At 46.0% G+C, this 16,769-nt stretch overlaps 1 protein-coding gene across 1 annotated transcript in view; it reads left to right on the forward strand.

The window, feature by feature from the left end:
- The window catches only part of GALNT2 (polypeptide N-acetylgalactosaminyltransferase 2), a 178,656-nt gene that overhangs the window by 92,128 nt on the left and 69,759 nt on the right, over window positions 1–16,769 (forward strand). Inside the window, exon 2 of the mRNA XM_060107649.1 lies at window positions 126–219. Within this exon, the coding sequence (XP_059963632.1) occupies window positions 126–219 (94 nt within the window). The remainder of the gene's footprint in view (window positions 1–125; window positions 220–16,769) is intronic.

The raw sequence follows: 16,769 nt of genomic DNA on the forward strand, positions 1-16,769 counted from the left end.
GTCTCCACCACTGAGCAGGTCTGGGGTGCGGTCCTCTGGATGGGAGGACTCATTGTTTATTGACCTGATGAATGAAGGTGGGCTCCAGGAACCTGTCGACTCATTTGGTGTCTTTGCTCCCCCAGGAGGACTGGAATGACATTGACCCAATTAAAAAGAAAGACCTTCATCACAGCAACGGGGATGAGAAAGCACAGAGCATGGAGACCCTCCCTCCAGGTACTGCAGCAGCTCCCAGGGCCAGGCCAGCCTTGGGCTGCTGGTGGGTGGTGGGGACCTGTCTTGCCCACTAACTGTGAATGAGCTGAATGTGGCATCTGGAGTGTATCGCCTGTGGGGTAGGGAATGCATTTCCTAGGGCAGCTGCAGACACTGCCCTAGAACAATGTTTTGCTGTCTTCCTTCAGGCCCTTAGTGGGTGGTGAAATGAGTTTACTGGGAGGTGACAGAAATTTCTTGGAAGAAAAAATATCAGTAGAATAAACTAAAAAATACAGGATGGGATGTATCGGTTCACAGATTTTTGTTTTTTTAAGAGACTTTATTTTTTTAGAGCAGTTTTAGGTTCGCAGCAAAATTGAGCAGAAAGTACAGAGGTTTCCATAGACCCCCCGCCCCCCGTGCACAGACTCCGCCACTATCAACATCCCCCACGAGATAGGACATTTGTTATAATCAGTGAACCAACACTGATGCATCATCATCACCCAGCGTCCATAGTTTCCATTAGGACTCACTCATTATTGTATATTCAGTGACGTGAATTCACCACTACGGTATCCTACAGAGTAGTTTCACTGACCTAAAACTCCTTTGTGCTCTGCCTATTCATCCCTTCTTCCCCCAATCCCTGGCAACCACCGATCCTTTTACTGTCTCCCTGGTTTTTGCCTTTTCCAAAATGGCACATAGTTGGAATCAGATCAGACGTAGCCTTTTCAGACTGGCTTCTTCCACTTAGTAACATGCATTGAGCGTTAATCTATGTCTTTTCACGGCTTGGTAGCACTTTTGTTTTTATCACTGAATTGTATTCTGTTGTCCGGATATATCACAATTTATCCATTCACCTACAGAGGACATCTTGGTTGCTTCCAAGTTTTGGCAGTTATGAATAAAGCTGCTGTAAACATCTGTGTGCAGTTTTTTTGTGTGGACATAAGTTTTCAATTCATTTGGGTAAATACAAGGAGTGCCACTGCTGGATCATATGGTAGGAATACATTTATATTTATAAGAAACTGCCAAACTATCTTCCAAAGTGGCTGCACCATTTTGCACTCGCACCAGCAATGAATTAGAGTTTGTTTTGCTCCACATCCTCACCAGCAATTGGTATTGTCACAGTTTTTTATTTATTTATTTATTTTTATTGTGGCCCTTCTAATAGTTTGGAAGTGGTAGCTTATTGATGTTTTAATTTGCAATTCCCTAATCTGTAAAACTTTGTGGAACTGTCCGCTCAGGTCTTCTGCCCACGTTTTAATCGGGTTGCTCCTTTTCTTATTGTTGACTTTTAAGAGTTCTTTGAGTATTTTGGATAATAGTCCTTTATCAGATGCGTGATTGCAAATATTTTCCCTCAGTCTGTGGCTTGTCTTCTTATTCTCTTGACAGCGTCCTTCCCAGAGCAGAAAGTTTTAATTTAGTGAAGTTTAGCTTTATGAGTTCTTTTGTAGATTATGCCTTCAGTGTATCTAAAAAGTCATCGCTATACCCAAGGTTACCTAGATTTTTTTCCTATGTTGTCTTCTAGGAGTTTTATCATTTTGTTTCATATTTATGTCTGTGATCCATTTGGTTGTAAGGTCTGTATCTAGATTTTTTTTTTTTTCTTGCATGTGGATATCCAGTTGTTCCAGTGTTATTGTTGAACAGGCCATGGTTGTTTCATTGTGCTGCTTTTGCTCCTTTGTCAAAAGTCAGTTGACTATATTTATGTGGGTCTATTTCTGGGCTCTGTTTTCTCTTCCATAGCCCTATTTGTCTGTTCTTTGCCCAGTACTATGTTGTCTTGATTACTTTAGATTTATATTTGGTCTTGAAGTTGAGTAATGTCAGTCCTCCAACCTTGTTCTTTCCCTTCAGTATTGTGTTGGCTTTTCTGGTTTTTTTTTTTTGTTTGGCTGTTTGTTTTGCCTTTTCATGTAAACTTTAGAATTAGTTTGTTGATACCCACAGAATATAGCTTGCTGGGATTTTGATTTGGATTGTGTTGAATCTACAGATCAAGTTAGTAAGAACTGACATCTTGACAATATTGAGTCTTCCTATCCATGAACATGGAATATCTCTCCATTTATTTAGTTCTTTTTAAATTGTTTCATCAGAGTTTTATAGTTTTGGTCATATACATTTTGTGCCTATTTTGTTAGACTTGTACCAAAGTATTTTGATTTGGGGGATGCTAATGTAAATGGTATTGTGCTTTTAATTTTAAATTCCACTTGTTCATTCTTCATATATAGGAAGAAAGCAATTGACTTTTGTATATTTAACTTGTACCCTTCAATTATAACAAGGATTGCTATAATTACTTAATCATTTCCAGGAATTTTTTTGTTTGTTGATTCTTTCAGATTTTCTACCTAGACAGCCATGTCACTTGCAAACAAAGACAGTTTTGTTTCTTCCTTCCCAATCTATATTATACCTTTCGTTCCCTTTTCTTGTCTTACTGCATTAGCTAGGACTTCTAGTATGATGTTGAAAAGGAGAGATGAGGGAGGACATCCTTGCCTTGTTCCTGATCTTAGCAGGAAAGCTTTTAGTTTCTCACCATTAAATATGGTGTTAGCTGAAGGGGTTTTTTAGATGCTCTTTATCAAGTTGAGGATGTTTCCCCTCTATTCCTAGTTTGCTGAGAGTTTTTATTCATGAATGAGTGTTGAATTTTGTCAAATGCTTTTTCTGCATCTATTAATATGATCATGTGACTTTCCTTCTTTAACTTCTTAATGTGGTAGATTACATTAATTAATTTTCTTATTGAACCAGAGTTGCATACCTGGGATAAATCCTACTTGGTCATGGTGTACCGTCCTTTTTTATACATTGTTGGATTCAATTTGCCAATATTTTGTTGAGGATTTTTGCATCTATATTCACAAGAGGTGTTGGTTTATAGTTTTCTTTTCTTGTCTGGTTTTGTTAATAGGGTAATGCTGGCCTAATAGGATAAGGTAGGAAGTGTTCCCTCTGCTTCTATCTTCTGGAAGAGATTGTAGAAAATTAGTATAATTTCTTCCTTAAATGTTTGGTAGAATTCACCAATGAACTCAGCTGGGCCCAGTGCTGTTTGTTTTTGGAGGTTAATAATTGTTGATTCAATTTTTAAAATATATATAGCCCTGTTGAAATTATCTATTTTTTCCTGTCCTAGTTATGGAGATTTTGTCTTTCAAGAAATTGGTCCATTCATCTAGGTTATCAAATTTGCAGGCGTAGAGGTGTTCATAGTATTCCTTTATTCTCCTTTTAATGTCCATGGGATCTGTACTGATGTCCCCTCTTTCATTTCTCATATTCTAACTTCTGTCTTCTATCTTTTTTTCATAGTTAGCCTGGCTAGAGGCTTATTGATTTTATTAATCTTTTCAAAGAACCAGTTTTCAGGGTTTTTTTCCTATTTCTTAGATTTATAATTTTTATTATTTATTTTCTTTTGTTTACTTAGGATTTATTCTGCTCTTCTTTTTCTAGTTTTCTGAGGTAGAAGCTTAGATGATTGATTTCAAGTCTTTCTTCTTTTCCATATTGTATTCAGTTTTCCTGCCAAGCACTGATTTCACTACATTACACAAATTTTGATAAGCTGTATTTTCATTCTTATTTGGTTCAAAATATTTTTAATTTCTTTAAGATTTGTTCTTAACCTGTACATTATTTATAAGTATGTTGTTGAAAGTCTAAGTAATTTGAGGTTTTCCAATATTGATTTTTAGTTCCACTGTGGTCTTAAAGCAGATATTATATGATTTGTGTTCTTTTAAATGTGTTCAGGTGTGTTTTATGGCCCAGGATGTGGTCTGTCTTGGTGACTGTTCCATGTGAGCTTGGAAGAATGTGTATTCTCCTGTTGGATGAATGTCAGTTATATCACCAGTTGGTTGATGGTGGTGTTGAGTTCGCCTGTGTCCTTACTGATTTTCTGCCTGCTGGATCTGTCCCTTCCTGAGAGAGAAGTCTCCAGCTATGATAGTGGCTTCATCTGTTCCTCCTTGCAGGTTTCTAAGTTTTTATCTCATGTGTTTTAATGCTCTTGTTAGGCACATACACATGAAAGATTGTTAGGTCATCTTGGCAAATTGACCTCTTTATCATTACATATTGCCCTCCTTTATTCCTGGTAACTTTCCTTGTTGTGAAGTTTGTTCTGTCTGAAGCTAGTATAGCTCCTTCTGCCATCTTTTGATTAGTATTAGAATGGTATCTCTTTGCCATCCCTTTACTTTTCATCTATGTGTGTCTTTATATTTAAAGTGGATTTCTTGTAGGCAGCATGTAGTTAGTTGGGTCTTGTTTTTTGATCCATTCTGACAATCTCTGTCTTTTAATTGGTGTATTTAGACCACTGACAATGTAAAGTGATTATTAATATAGTTGTATTAATGTCTACTATATTTGTTATTCTTTTCTATTCCTTGCCCTTTTTCTATGTTCTTTTGTCTTCTACTCTTTTTCTGCCTTTTATTTATTTTTTATTTATTTATTTATTTGCGGTACGCGGGCCTCTCACTGCTGCGGCCTCTCCTGTTACGGAGCACAGGCTCTGGATGCGTAGGCTCAGCAGCCATGGCTCACGGGCCGAGCCGCTCCGTGGCATGTGGGATATTCCCGGACCGGGGCACGAAGCCGTGTCCCCTGCATCGGCAGGTGGACTCCCAACCACTGTGCCACCAGGGAAGCCCTATAGTTTTTTTTTTAATATAAATTTTATTTACTTATTTATGGCTGCATTGGGTCTTCGTTGCTGCACGTGGGCTTTCTCTAGTTGCGGTGTGTGGGGGCTCCTCTTCATTGCGGTGCCTGGGCTTCTCATTGTGGTGGCTTCTCTTGTTGAGGAGCACGGGCTTGTGGGCTTCAGTAGTTGTGGCTCACAGGCTCTAGTGCACACGCTCAGTCGTTGTGGCTCCCGGGCTTAGCTGTTCTGCGGCACGTGGGATCTTCCTGGACCAGGGATCGAACCCATGTCCTCTGCATTGGCAGGCGGATTCTTAACCACTGCGACACCGGGGAAATCCCTGCCTTTGGTAGTTTTAATTGAACATTTTATATGATTCCATTTTCTCCCTTTTTTACCTTTTTTTTTTTTTTTACAGCTAGTCCAAGTCTAACTTCAAACAACACTGTCCTGCTTCACAGTTAGCACAAGTGTCTTACAGCAAAATATTATGAATCTCTCCCTCCCATTCTTTGTATCATTGCTGTCATTCATTTCATACGCCATTCATACATATAAACATATATAAGCATACAGAATCAAATACACAGTTGCTATTATTATTTTGAGCAAACTGTTATCTGTTAGATCAATTAAGAATAAGAAAAATGGGACTTCCCTGGTGGCACAGTGGTTAAGAATCCACCTGCTAATGCAGGGAACACGGGTTCGAGCCCTGGTCCAGGAAGATCCCACATGCCGCGGAGCAACTAAGCCCGTGTGCCACAACTGCTGAAGCCTGCGCGCCTAGAGCTCATGCTCTGCAACAAGAGAAACCACCACAGTGAGAAGCCCGTGTACCGCAATGAAGAGTAACCCCTGCTCGCCACAACTAGAGAAAGCCCGCACGCAGCAACAAAGGCCCAGTGCAGCCAAAGATAAATAAATAAAATAAATTTATTAAAAAAAATAAGAAAAATTCCAAGTGTAATTTTACTTTCACTTATTCCTTCTCTGATTCTCTTCCTTTCTTTATGGAGAGCTGCATTTCTGACCTAAATCATTTTCCTCTCTGAAGAGCTTCTTTTAACGTTTCTTGCAAAGCAGGTCTACCGGCAACAGATTCCCTCAATTTTGAGAAAGTCCTTATTTCTCCTTCACTCTTAGAGATTAATTTCACAGGGTCCAGAATTCTAGGTTGATGAATTTTTCTCTCAACCCTTGAGTTATTTCATTGCATTCACTTCTTGCTTGCGTTGTTTCTGAGGAGTTGGATGTAATTCATACCTTTGTTTCTCTAAAGCGGTATTTTTCCCCTCTGCCTTCTTTCAAGATTTTTTTTCTTTATCATTAATTTTCTACAGTTTGAATATGCTGTGCCTGGGTGCAGTTTTTTTGGTATTTATCCTGCATGGTGTTCTCTGAGCTTCCTGGATCTGTGGTTTCGTGTCTGACATTAACCTTGAGGAAATTCTCAGTTATTATTGCTGCAAATATTTCTATTCCTTTCTCTCTTCTCCTGGTATTCCCATTACACACGTTTCACCTTTTGTGGTTGTCCCACAGTTCTTAAGTATTCTGTTTTGTTTTGTTTGGGGCTTCTTTTTTTTTTTTTCAATCTTTTTTCTTTAATCTTTGCTTTTTATTTGGGAAGTTTCTATTGTCATAGCCTCAAGCCATGAGGTTCTCACATCAGCCATGGCCAGTCTCCCAGTGAGCCTCTCAAACTCATTCTTCATTTCTGTTAGTGTTTTTAACCTCTAGCATTTTTTTTATAATCCTTCCTTAAAATTTTCATCTCTTTGCTTACAGTATTCATTTGTCCTTCCATATTGTCTACTTTTTTCATTAGAGCCCTTAACGTAGTAATCATAGTTGCTTTAAATCCTGGTCTGATAATTCCAACATCCTGCCATATCTGAGTCTGGTTTTGGTGCTTGCTTTGTCTCTTCACACTATGCTTTTGCCTTTTAGTGTGCCTTGTAATTTTTTCTTAGAAACCCAGATAAGATGTCCTAGGTAAAAAGAACCCCAGTAACCAGGCCTTTGGGGATGTGCTGATAAAGTGTGGGGGAGGGGAGGCGTGCTGTCCTTATGTGGCAGGTGTCAGTCTCCTAGTGAGCCTGCGCCCCAGGTGTCAGCTTCACAACTGCTGCTCAGCTGTCCTGCCACTCAGGTGGGACAGGATGGTTAGAGTCCCCCGGAGCTGGGCATTCCCCTTCCTCCAGATTGATTAGCTCTCTTGAGGCCTGGCCTTGTTAACAACGGAGTGCTTCTGCTATTTCATAACCTCTCCTTCCCCCCGCCACTGGAGGCCTGAAGGGTAAAAGTCACGGAACTGTGGGGTCCCTGGGCCTCCCCCACCGGAGTTCTTACCCATCAGGCTCACCCACAGTGAGCCTCTGGGGGTTCATTCTGCAGCTCGGATCCCTCCCCGGCTTTACCTCCTGCAGAACTTGCTGCCCCAGAAATTTTGACCCTCTGTATTCCCCTGCTCGTCTCCCCAGTTCTGGGAGCAGCAGTTTGCCCTGTGAGCTCACTTCTCTGAGGGATCTATGAGGACTTGACTTTTCAGCTTGTTTAGCTTTTTATTTGTTAGGATGGAGTGATGACTTCCAGACTCTTTACATGCAGGACTGGAACCAGGAAGTTAGTTCATGAAATTTTGCTTTGATGGTGACAGAGAATTTGATTGTTAGCGTTTCTTTTTGGGGAGGGACGGCGTCAGCTCAGGGAGTCCAGACCCTCCTGTGTTACACCCTCCACATGTCCCAGCTGCACTAGACTTGGGAGCGTGTGTGTACGTTAGATGTCTCCATCAGGTCTGCCCCCTCCCTCCCCCCGGCTCCGAAGCCCCGAGCCACAGTTCCTTCCTATGTGATAGGCATTCCCTGCGCAGTGGAGAGCGTATCTGAATGGAAGAGTTAGCTCTTAAGCATTTCTTTATTATAATAATAGGATGTACTTCTGCTGTGTGGATTAATGAGAGATTTCCTGTGGGTTGTCTCCTATTAGCAAAACCAAGTGTTCTCTTGAATTTTAAGGCATATGTGGGGAGTGGGGGAGAAGCCATGGTCAGGGCATGTCCTAGACGTGACCACTTAGAGTCAGACCCCATAGTTAAAATCAATGCAGCATTGACCCGGGCTTTCATGTCCTTAACTGTTATACAGTTGATTTCCCTATCTTCAAAGAGATAGGAATGTACTGGTTTTCTTATTTTAAGTTATTACTAATAACCTTTGATGAATGCACCATGTCCTTTTATTTTGCCTTTGAAGGACTTTATCTTCTTTTTTTTATTGAAACCTTTTTTTTACTCAGCCATCATACACATGATTTTTTTTCCTTTACAAACTATTTTGTTGTGGTTAAGAAATACATTTTCCCCAAGAATCATGGGCACAGCCAGAATTCTGTGGTCTGCAAGGAACTATGGTCACAGCACTTTCCACTCTGTGAGTAGGCTGTTCAGGAACTCAGCGGCTTCCTGTGTTCTAGGTGTTGGGTATCTGGTATGTGTAGACGGATGGATGGGAGGAGGTAGCACTCAGTCCAACGTGGCCAGGAAATCCCCTGGCAGATGGAGAGCCTGATATAAGACAGCAGGAACAGCCCCAGGCAATGGCCTCCAACCTTTTTTAACCACTCACCCTATGAGCAAAATCATTTGCTCCACATTGCAGGTCCAGGGTGGAGGATGTTTGCCCTTAGATTCCGTGATTATTGTTTCTAATTCAGCATCATGTTTTCCAGCTTGAACCACTGAATTTTTTTTTTTCAATGCTGATTTTTTTTTTTCTGGTACGCGGGCCTCTCACTGTTGTGGCCTCTCCCGTTGCGGAGCACAGTCTCCGGACGCGAAGGCTCAGCGGCCATGGCTCACGGGCCCCGCCGCTCCGCGGCATGTGGGATCTTCCCGGACCGGGGCACGAACCCATGGCCCCTGCATTGGCAGGCGGACTCTCAACCACTGCGCCACCAGGGAAGCCCTCAATGCTGATTTTTAAAGTGTTGTTTCAAATGGAATATTTATTTGTCAGTTTTTTATTTTTGAAAATCTATCTGATGGAGATGAGTTTTATCTTTTTTTTCCTGTGTGCAGAAAAAAGCCCTTGGGTCTGAAAATCAGTTTCTCCTAGTAATTCTCCCTCCTGTATCCTCTCCTCTTGTCTCTGCAGCATCTCTGATCTGACTGGTGAGACCAGTTGGCAGGGTAGTGGTAACGCAGAAGGACCGGTGAAGGAACAGGCCAGCCAGGGGTTGAAGGGCCGAGGTCTGGCTTTGAGGACGGCTTGTGGGTGGAGGGAGCCAGGGAGCTCCCATCCTTAGAAGACGTGGCCTTTGAGAGCAGATTTTCTTCTGGCCTTTATGAAACCTCAGGGTCATTCTCATCATGTTCATTGGGAACCTCGTGTGAGGGGGTGAGCCTCAGAGAGCAGGTAGGGAGAGTGTTGAGGAAGGAGAGTCCTGATTAGGTTTTGGGTCCCCGGGAGGTCCCTCCCATCCTTGGCTAGGTCTTCACCGCCGCCCCCCCGACACGCGCTGCTGCTTCATCACCCAAGACAGTTGATGTCTCAAAACAGAAATTGCTCACGTTCACGTAAAGATGAATGAAATGGGAATGGCGAAGTGTGGAACAGGTCTTAAATCCCGGCTGTGAGTTGCCTCTGATGCTCACCATCACTTAGTTCTTCTGCTTCCCAGCTGTTGGAAGAGAGGAGAGGTGAGCCACCTGTGTGTGTATTCAGCCCATATGATAAACTTGACTTGAACCAGTGATGTTGCAGATTAGTTAGAAGACCTTGAATAGAATTGGCCAGAATTTCCACTGTACATTTTCTCAAACAGGTTTTCCAGTACTAACGCTGCAGGGTTGGGGGAGAGTGCTCCCCTGACTTCTCCCCCTTCTTGTTACCAAGTGCAAGCTCGCTCTGCTCGCCAGTGAATCAGAGACAAGGAATACGACTTTATTCGCAGCAGATGGTAGACTGGTGTCTCTGACAAACCATCGTATTGGGGTCTGGATGCCAGTTTCTTTTAGAGAACAGAGAAGGTGGGGGAGGGGATGAGGAAGTATAAAGTAAAAGGGCCATCAATCTTGCAAAACATCTCCTGGAATGGCCAGCCTCCGAGAGGGGATGTGTTAGTTTCTTTTTTCTTGCAGCCATCCACAGGTGGACAGGGTTCCCTGAGGCAGGCCATTGTCTATGATTATAATAACAAAAGCAACGAAAAGCAAAGGTTAAAGTCAAAGAAACAGATCCAATGTGGAGTCCCATTTAGCTCTTCCCTGTTACATTCTGCGGGGTTTTGTGGGTTGCAGCACTGTGCTTTTTAAAAATTACGGTACGATATATATAACATAAAATTCACCATTTAACCATTTTCAAGTGCACAGTTCAGTGGCATTGAGTGCATTCACCTTGTCTTGCAACCATCACCGTCATCCCTCTCCAGAACTTTCTCATCTTCCCAAACTGAGACTCTGTCCCCATTAAACACTGACTCCCCGTTCCCCTCCCCAGCCCCTGGCCCACCATCTACTTCCCCGCTCTCCTCCAGGCACCTTGCATACAGGAGAGTCATACGGTATTTGTTCTCCTGTGACTGGCTTGTTTCCATTGGTGCAGCGTCCTCAGGGTTCCTCCGTGTAGTAGGTAGCGTTTGTCAGTGTCTCCTTCCTTCTCAAGGTTGAGCACTCTTCCACTTCGCCTCTGCACCTGGACGCTGTGAGCACATCCTCCTGGGTAGCACGTGCGACACCTGGGGGCGGGAGGGCAGCTAACACCACACGGCTCCTGCGACCGGGCTCCTGCGACCCGGGCCTGAGGCCCCGGGGTCTGCACAGTGTCCTTGCCAGGAAAAGAAGTACCTCTGAGTATTCCGAGAGAAACATCGCAAAAGCAAGCAGTGGACTTCCTGGTGACACAGTGGTTAAGAATCCGCCTGGTAATGCAGGGGACACGGGTTCGAGCCCTGGTCCAGGAAGATCCCACATGCCACGGAGCAACTAAGCCCGTGCGCCACAACTACTGAGCCTGCTCTCTAAAGCCCGCGAGCCACAACTCCTGAGCCCGCGTGCTCCAACTACTGAAGCCCGCGTGCCTAGAGCCCGTGCTCTGCAACGAGAAGCCACCGCAATGAAAAGCCCGCGCACCATAACGAAGAGTAGCCCCCGCTCGCCTCAACTAGAGAAAGCCCGCGCAGCAACGAAGACCCAACGCAGCCATGAATTAATCAATTAATTAATTTTTAAAAAAATCCAAAAAAACAAATCTTCTGTTGTCCTTCCCCCATTCCAATGAGTAAGAAAGCAAAACCGAGGACTTAGGTCAGGTCGGTAGCCGGAAAAGGGGTGGAGCTCTTAAAAGAGCATGATTTTGAGCTGGGTTAGTAGAAATATAGCGCCCAAAACAATTCCGGTAGCGTCCAGTGCCCTCCGTGCTGTCACCTACCCCTCCAATATTTCGTTCTGTTCTGGGCACAGGGTGTTTAGAGATGCTCGTAAGTTCGAGTCGGTCCAGATGATGGTGACTCAGATGGGCAGGAGGCTGGAAACAGCGTCCGATGAGGAGCGCTTAAAATAAATGGGTGTTTTTACGGAGGGCCGAGAAGGGCGAAGTGGGATCGTGATGCCCAAATATTTGAAAAGGTGCCACAGAAGAGAGGCTCGTCGTTTTCCTTTTATTTGAGACTCTGGAGAGTGGAAGTTGCAGGGAAGCAGTGTTGCTGTAGAAGGGAACCAAGGCCGGCAGCTCCAGCTGGCTTCATGTTAGGGGTTTAGTGAAGAGACTTTCACACGTGCATCCCTGGGGCCTTCTGCCTCCAGCAGCACATGATGTCCGCCTTCAAGAGAGGCCCCACGCCCTCCACCCAGAATGTACTGGGCCGGGGCGGGGCGGGGGGGGCGGGTGCCCTGGGGAAGGAATGGGACCTGCACTGTGAGGCCGCTCTCTGGTGCTTGGTTGCCATCCCACCCACTTCAGAGTGAGTTGTCGTCCGCAGTGGAAGGAACTCGGCTTTGGGAAGAGAGAGACCCGGGTTTGACTTGTGGTTCCATTTTTTTTTTTTTTTAATATTTATTTATTTATTTGGCTGCACTGGGTCTTAGTTGTGGCACACGGGATCTTCGTTGCATGTGAGGGATCTTTTTAGTTGAGGCTCTCAGCTGTGGCATGTGGGATCTAGTTCCCTGACCAGGGATCGAACCCAGGTCCCCTGCGTTGGGAGTGCAGAGTCTTAACCACTGGACCACTAGGGAAGTGCCATGGTTCCATCATTTTAGTTTAACTTCCAAGTCTCACTTGCCCAGTAGGTACAGTGGAAACAGTAGTGGTCACATGTACTTTGCAGGGTGATGGTGTGCTGCGTTGAGTCTGTATGCAGCACCTGTCCTGTGGGCCCTGGTTAACGACGCCCTCTTTCTGTCATCCTGCCTTTCAAGTATCAGCCCCAATTCTGCGTTGTAGGTTCACTTTGATATTTTTACTAATATTTGGGATGAAAAACCATGTACAACAAACTAAATTTATTGTGTTTAGACACTATCACACATAGAGGGAGAGAGAGGAGTTTCTATTGAAAATTTGGAAAAGAAATACGTATAGGAAGATTCTGTGACTTCAAGGCAGGTGTAGATCTCATAATGCAAATCAGACTCTTTCATGGTGGGTTTTAGTTATTTTGACAGCACAAAGAATTTTAAATAAGTTGAGTATTTACCCTATAGTGTCTGATTTTTTTCTTATATTTTCTTCTAACTATCTTTTAATTACTCCTTTGAATTTTCTATTTTTTCACCCTTAAAAATGAATTGTGTAGGATCCCTTATTTCAGGAGACAGTTTCTCACAGGTGAACAAGCCTGTCATACCAGCTATCCAGTGACAAATAATAAAGTATTATTTACATATCTTTGTTATTGAAATGGATATATTTGTTTGTAACCCCGGCCTCGCCCTGGTCTTCTCTTTCGTGGTGTAGCCTTATGACCTTCTAGAGGAAGAATATGAGGAATTTTTTTTCTTTTAAGCATAGTAAAATTACATTCAATCTGAGATGAACTGAGAGGCTAAACTAAATCGGAGAGCTTTGTCCTTTGATTTAGAATTCATTCTATTTCCCTCCTCAGCCCCTTTCCCAGAAGAGGCTTGCGGTTTCACACAGGCTAGCTTTCAGTTTGTTTAAGCCGTCCTTCCCGGGGAGGACTTGAGTGAAGATCTGCAGCCTGGCCGTGCTGCCAGCACAGCATCCAGACGCCCCGACCCTTGGCTAGAGGGACCCCAACATCAGGGCCCTGCCTTCCCTTCGTGCGCCTGTGGGTGTGAACAACGAGGCTGCCCTCAGGGTGTGTGTCAGCAGGGTCCTGATCCCCCAAAGGACTGTCACACCTGAGCGGTCTCTAATCTGAAGACCACGTGTGTCTTGGTGCTTCCATATGTTTTGTGGGGTTAATCCTTTGAACGTTCATTTTCATAGATTTACATCATTGTTTCTTTAAATACGAGGTTTAGTAAAAATGAAAATTTTAAGAAAGAGATGATGGTGTTTGGAAATGTTTAAACTTATTTTAAAGTTAATTGAACAAGTCATCCAAAGGCAAGCCGTTTCTTGAATATAAAAACGTCTTTTCTAAAAGGTAATTGGAGGACTGGTTGTTAGGAGCCTAGAATGAGCTTTCTCATGGCAGTGATGTCCTGAGTGGCACTTAGGACCCTGCGTGAGCCAGCCTTGCCCTGAACCCACAGGGCACAGAGCTGGGGCGCCCCGACCTCCACGCCCCGTGCAGGCTCCATGGACCATGCGTGGTTGTGATTCCCGGCTGGCCTCTGCTCCAGGGATGCTGTGCTGGTCTGTAGTCTGGTTAAGATGGGCAGAAGGGGAAATCTCAAAACTCCACTAGGAAGAAGAAGATTCTGGAAAGACAGGTGTAGCTCAAGGCCTGGTGGGTGGATAAGGGGAGAGAGAAGAGACTCTGGGTTCCAGAAAGTAAGTGCAAAGGCTTGTGAGGGACAGCAGGGGTGACAGAGGAAGAATGTTAGTGGCCAAGTAAGTCGGAGATGGAAAAGGAAGAAAAGGAGAAATTGCTGGGCCAGGGAGCCACGGGTGGTGAGGGCGGGGCGGCCAGTAGACAGGTGTGTGTCCTGCGGAGGGGACCACGGCAGGGGTGGCAGGAAGCCGTCTTCCCAGCGCCCACCTTTCTCCAGGTCCTGGCCCTTTTCTCCCAGAGGCAGCTGCCCCGGGCCCCGGCTTCTCCCTGCCTCTGGACGTTGTGTGTCTCGGCTGGAGGGCCGGAGCGGCTGCACCACGCCCTTTCCTGCTGCCTACCTGGATGGTTCGGGGCCGCTGGGTGAGGAGCTCCCATCAGATTAGCAGAAGAGGAGGCCAGAGTGACCGCGGGGCCCTGGGTCTCTGGGTGCGTCCACAGAACTATCTGAGGCTGTAAGGGATGCTGAGGTCGGACGTGGGCTTTGCAGGGTGTGGTTTTAAACAGTCATTAAACGTGTGCTGTGCGGCGGGTTCCAGCCCTGTCGGCTCCGGCTCCGGAGAAGCAGAGAACGGCGGGGGGGGGTGCGGCTGGTCCCCGAGCAGGTGACCGTGCGAGGGAGGTGCTTGGGGCCAGCAGGGGGGCAGGAGGTGGGACGACGGGCTGAGCCCCAGCGCCCCCCCACCCCCCCCCCCCGGCAGGAGGCAGAGGAAGCCGAGCTGATCTCCGGCCTCTCCATCTAGACCTCGATATCCAGACTGGAGAGCCTACAACGATGCTGTTAGGAGAATATTGAAGGCTGAGCGGCTGAAGATACCTCAGATGCTTTAAATGAATGCGTCTCCGAGTCCAGACCGTAAACAGATAAGGCACATGGTTCCTGGGGACCAATGAGCTGGTGAGGTGCCGGCAGAGCAGGGCAAACAGCAGTTAGAGGTGAGCCTTGGTGGGATTTTGAGTTAGTTATTAGATGGAGGGGTGGTAAACCCTGTGAAGCCCTGCGACAATAGGTGTGTGAGAAAGCTTTTGTCAGGATGGAGCAGAGAGTGAGGAAGGCCCTGGGGAGGGGCTGCAGCTGGGGACGCCAGGGAGGCTTCCTGGAGGAGGTGGCTGCCCTGGGAGGCTACTGGCTGCTGGCAGCTGGCAGAGCGGAGTAAGTGCATTAAGACCAAACAGCCCTGCCTTCTAGTGTCGCAGTTTCGCCTGGGCTCTGCGTGAATGGTGGGTCAGGGAGGGTTTAGTAAGAGCTCACAGGCCTTGCCCCGTGGAGGGCCGAGGGGCAAAGCTGGCCAGAATGGTGATCCGATCTCTGTCATTAATGTTCACAGAGCCAGAGGTCCTGTCCCTGGGGCCCGGGTTCTGCGGTGGCTCCTGGCTGAGGGGACGGGAGGCCGGCTTGAGAGGGCGCCATTTAGAAAAAGCCTGTAAACCAGTGGAAGGAGGTCTAGGGCCCACGTCCAGCGCGTTCGAGAACAGTCCTCAGGTGTGGGTATCAGCAGTGGGAGACCATGTGTGGGAGCCGGGCCTTCTTCTGAGAGATGCGCTTCCCCACCATCAGCCCGGGCCGCGGGCAAAGCAGGAGGCTGGTCCTTGCCCGCAGGGAGCCCCTTCCTGACCCTGGGAGAAATGGAACCACAGGGACATCGGGACGATCTTGGCCTCGAAGGGTGGGTGGGGGGTGGGGGACTTGAGCGGCCACGGGTGTCTGTGGAAGGGGCTGGGAGCCTGCCTGAGGGCTGTCAGTGGGGCGGGGGGTGTCAGCTTGACGGAACCATCAGGAAGCCTCACCTTCATACAGAACCAGAGGTGTCAACACTCAGGGTCACACAGTCCCTCTTTCAGCTTCAAAGACCACATCTAGGAAGGCCTGTCTTTTGGAAATGAATCTCCTCGCAAAGACCTTCAGAACCTAGTGTAATAAGCGAGCGGTTTCCACAGCCCTTCTCAGGGTGAAGGTCCCTTCCTCCCCCACTGTTGTTTCAGCCCCTGTTCTGTTTTCCTGTCATCTCGGTGATGAAGCTGGCTTCTGTCTTCTCATGAGAAGTTTCGTATCTGGGGGGTATTTTCCATCCACTGCTTCTGCTTAGCCAAGTCCCTTTTCACTAGATTTTTGTGTATTTTTTGGAAACTCTTATTCTAATGCTCTTTCTAAGATTTTAAAGAGGTGATAAAAATACAAGATGTTTTATGAGTGTCGTTTTTTAAAAAGTCAGTATATTCAGACACAGTATCTACGGTTTTGATGGTTCCTCTCCAGCCTCTGACTTGCTGCTTTCCTTCTTGCCTGGGGTTGGACCCAGGCATATATTCCCTCTGAGAAGCCTGCTCCTGCTGCTTTTTCCTGACGCTGCTCCAGCCCTAGCAATTCCGTGTAATACAGAAATAACTGAGTTCTACAACGGTTCTTTAGCCCAGTGGGTCTGACCCATTATTAGAGCGTGGAGCCAGTTTTATGAGTCACACCCACTAAAACAATAGAATATTATGTGTTCACATGTAGCGAGGGGAAAACCTTCGTTTCAGCTGTGTGTGTGTTTACAGCATGACGTCCGGGCCACGATGTGAGATGTATGTCATAGTCAAACTTTTTTTTTTTTTTTTTTGCGGTATGCGGGCCTCTCACTGTTGTGGCCTCCCCCGTTGCGGAGCACAGGCTCCGGACGCGCAGGCTCCGGACGCGCAGGCTCAGCGGCCATGGCTCACGGGCCCAGCCGCTCCGCGGCATATGGGATCCTCCCAGACCGGGGCACGAACCCGTATCCCCTGCATCGGCAGGCGGACTCTCAACCACTTGCGCCACCAGGGAGGCCCTTAGTCAAACATTTTTGAAAGTCCCTGCTGCGCTCTAACACATCACTAAGCTATAAAGTCATTTATAATCTGTCTCCAGTAAAATGGT

This window comes from Mesoplodon densirostris, chromosome 1 (genome assembly GCF_025265405.1).
Source record: "Mesoplodon densirostris isolate mMesDen1 chromosome 1, mMesDen1 primary haplotype, whole genome shotgun sequence".
NCBI lineage: Eukaryota > Metazoa > Chordata > Mammalia > Artiodactyla > Ziphiidae > Mesoplodon > Mesoplodon densirostris.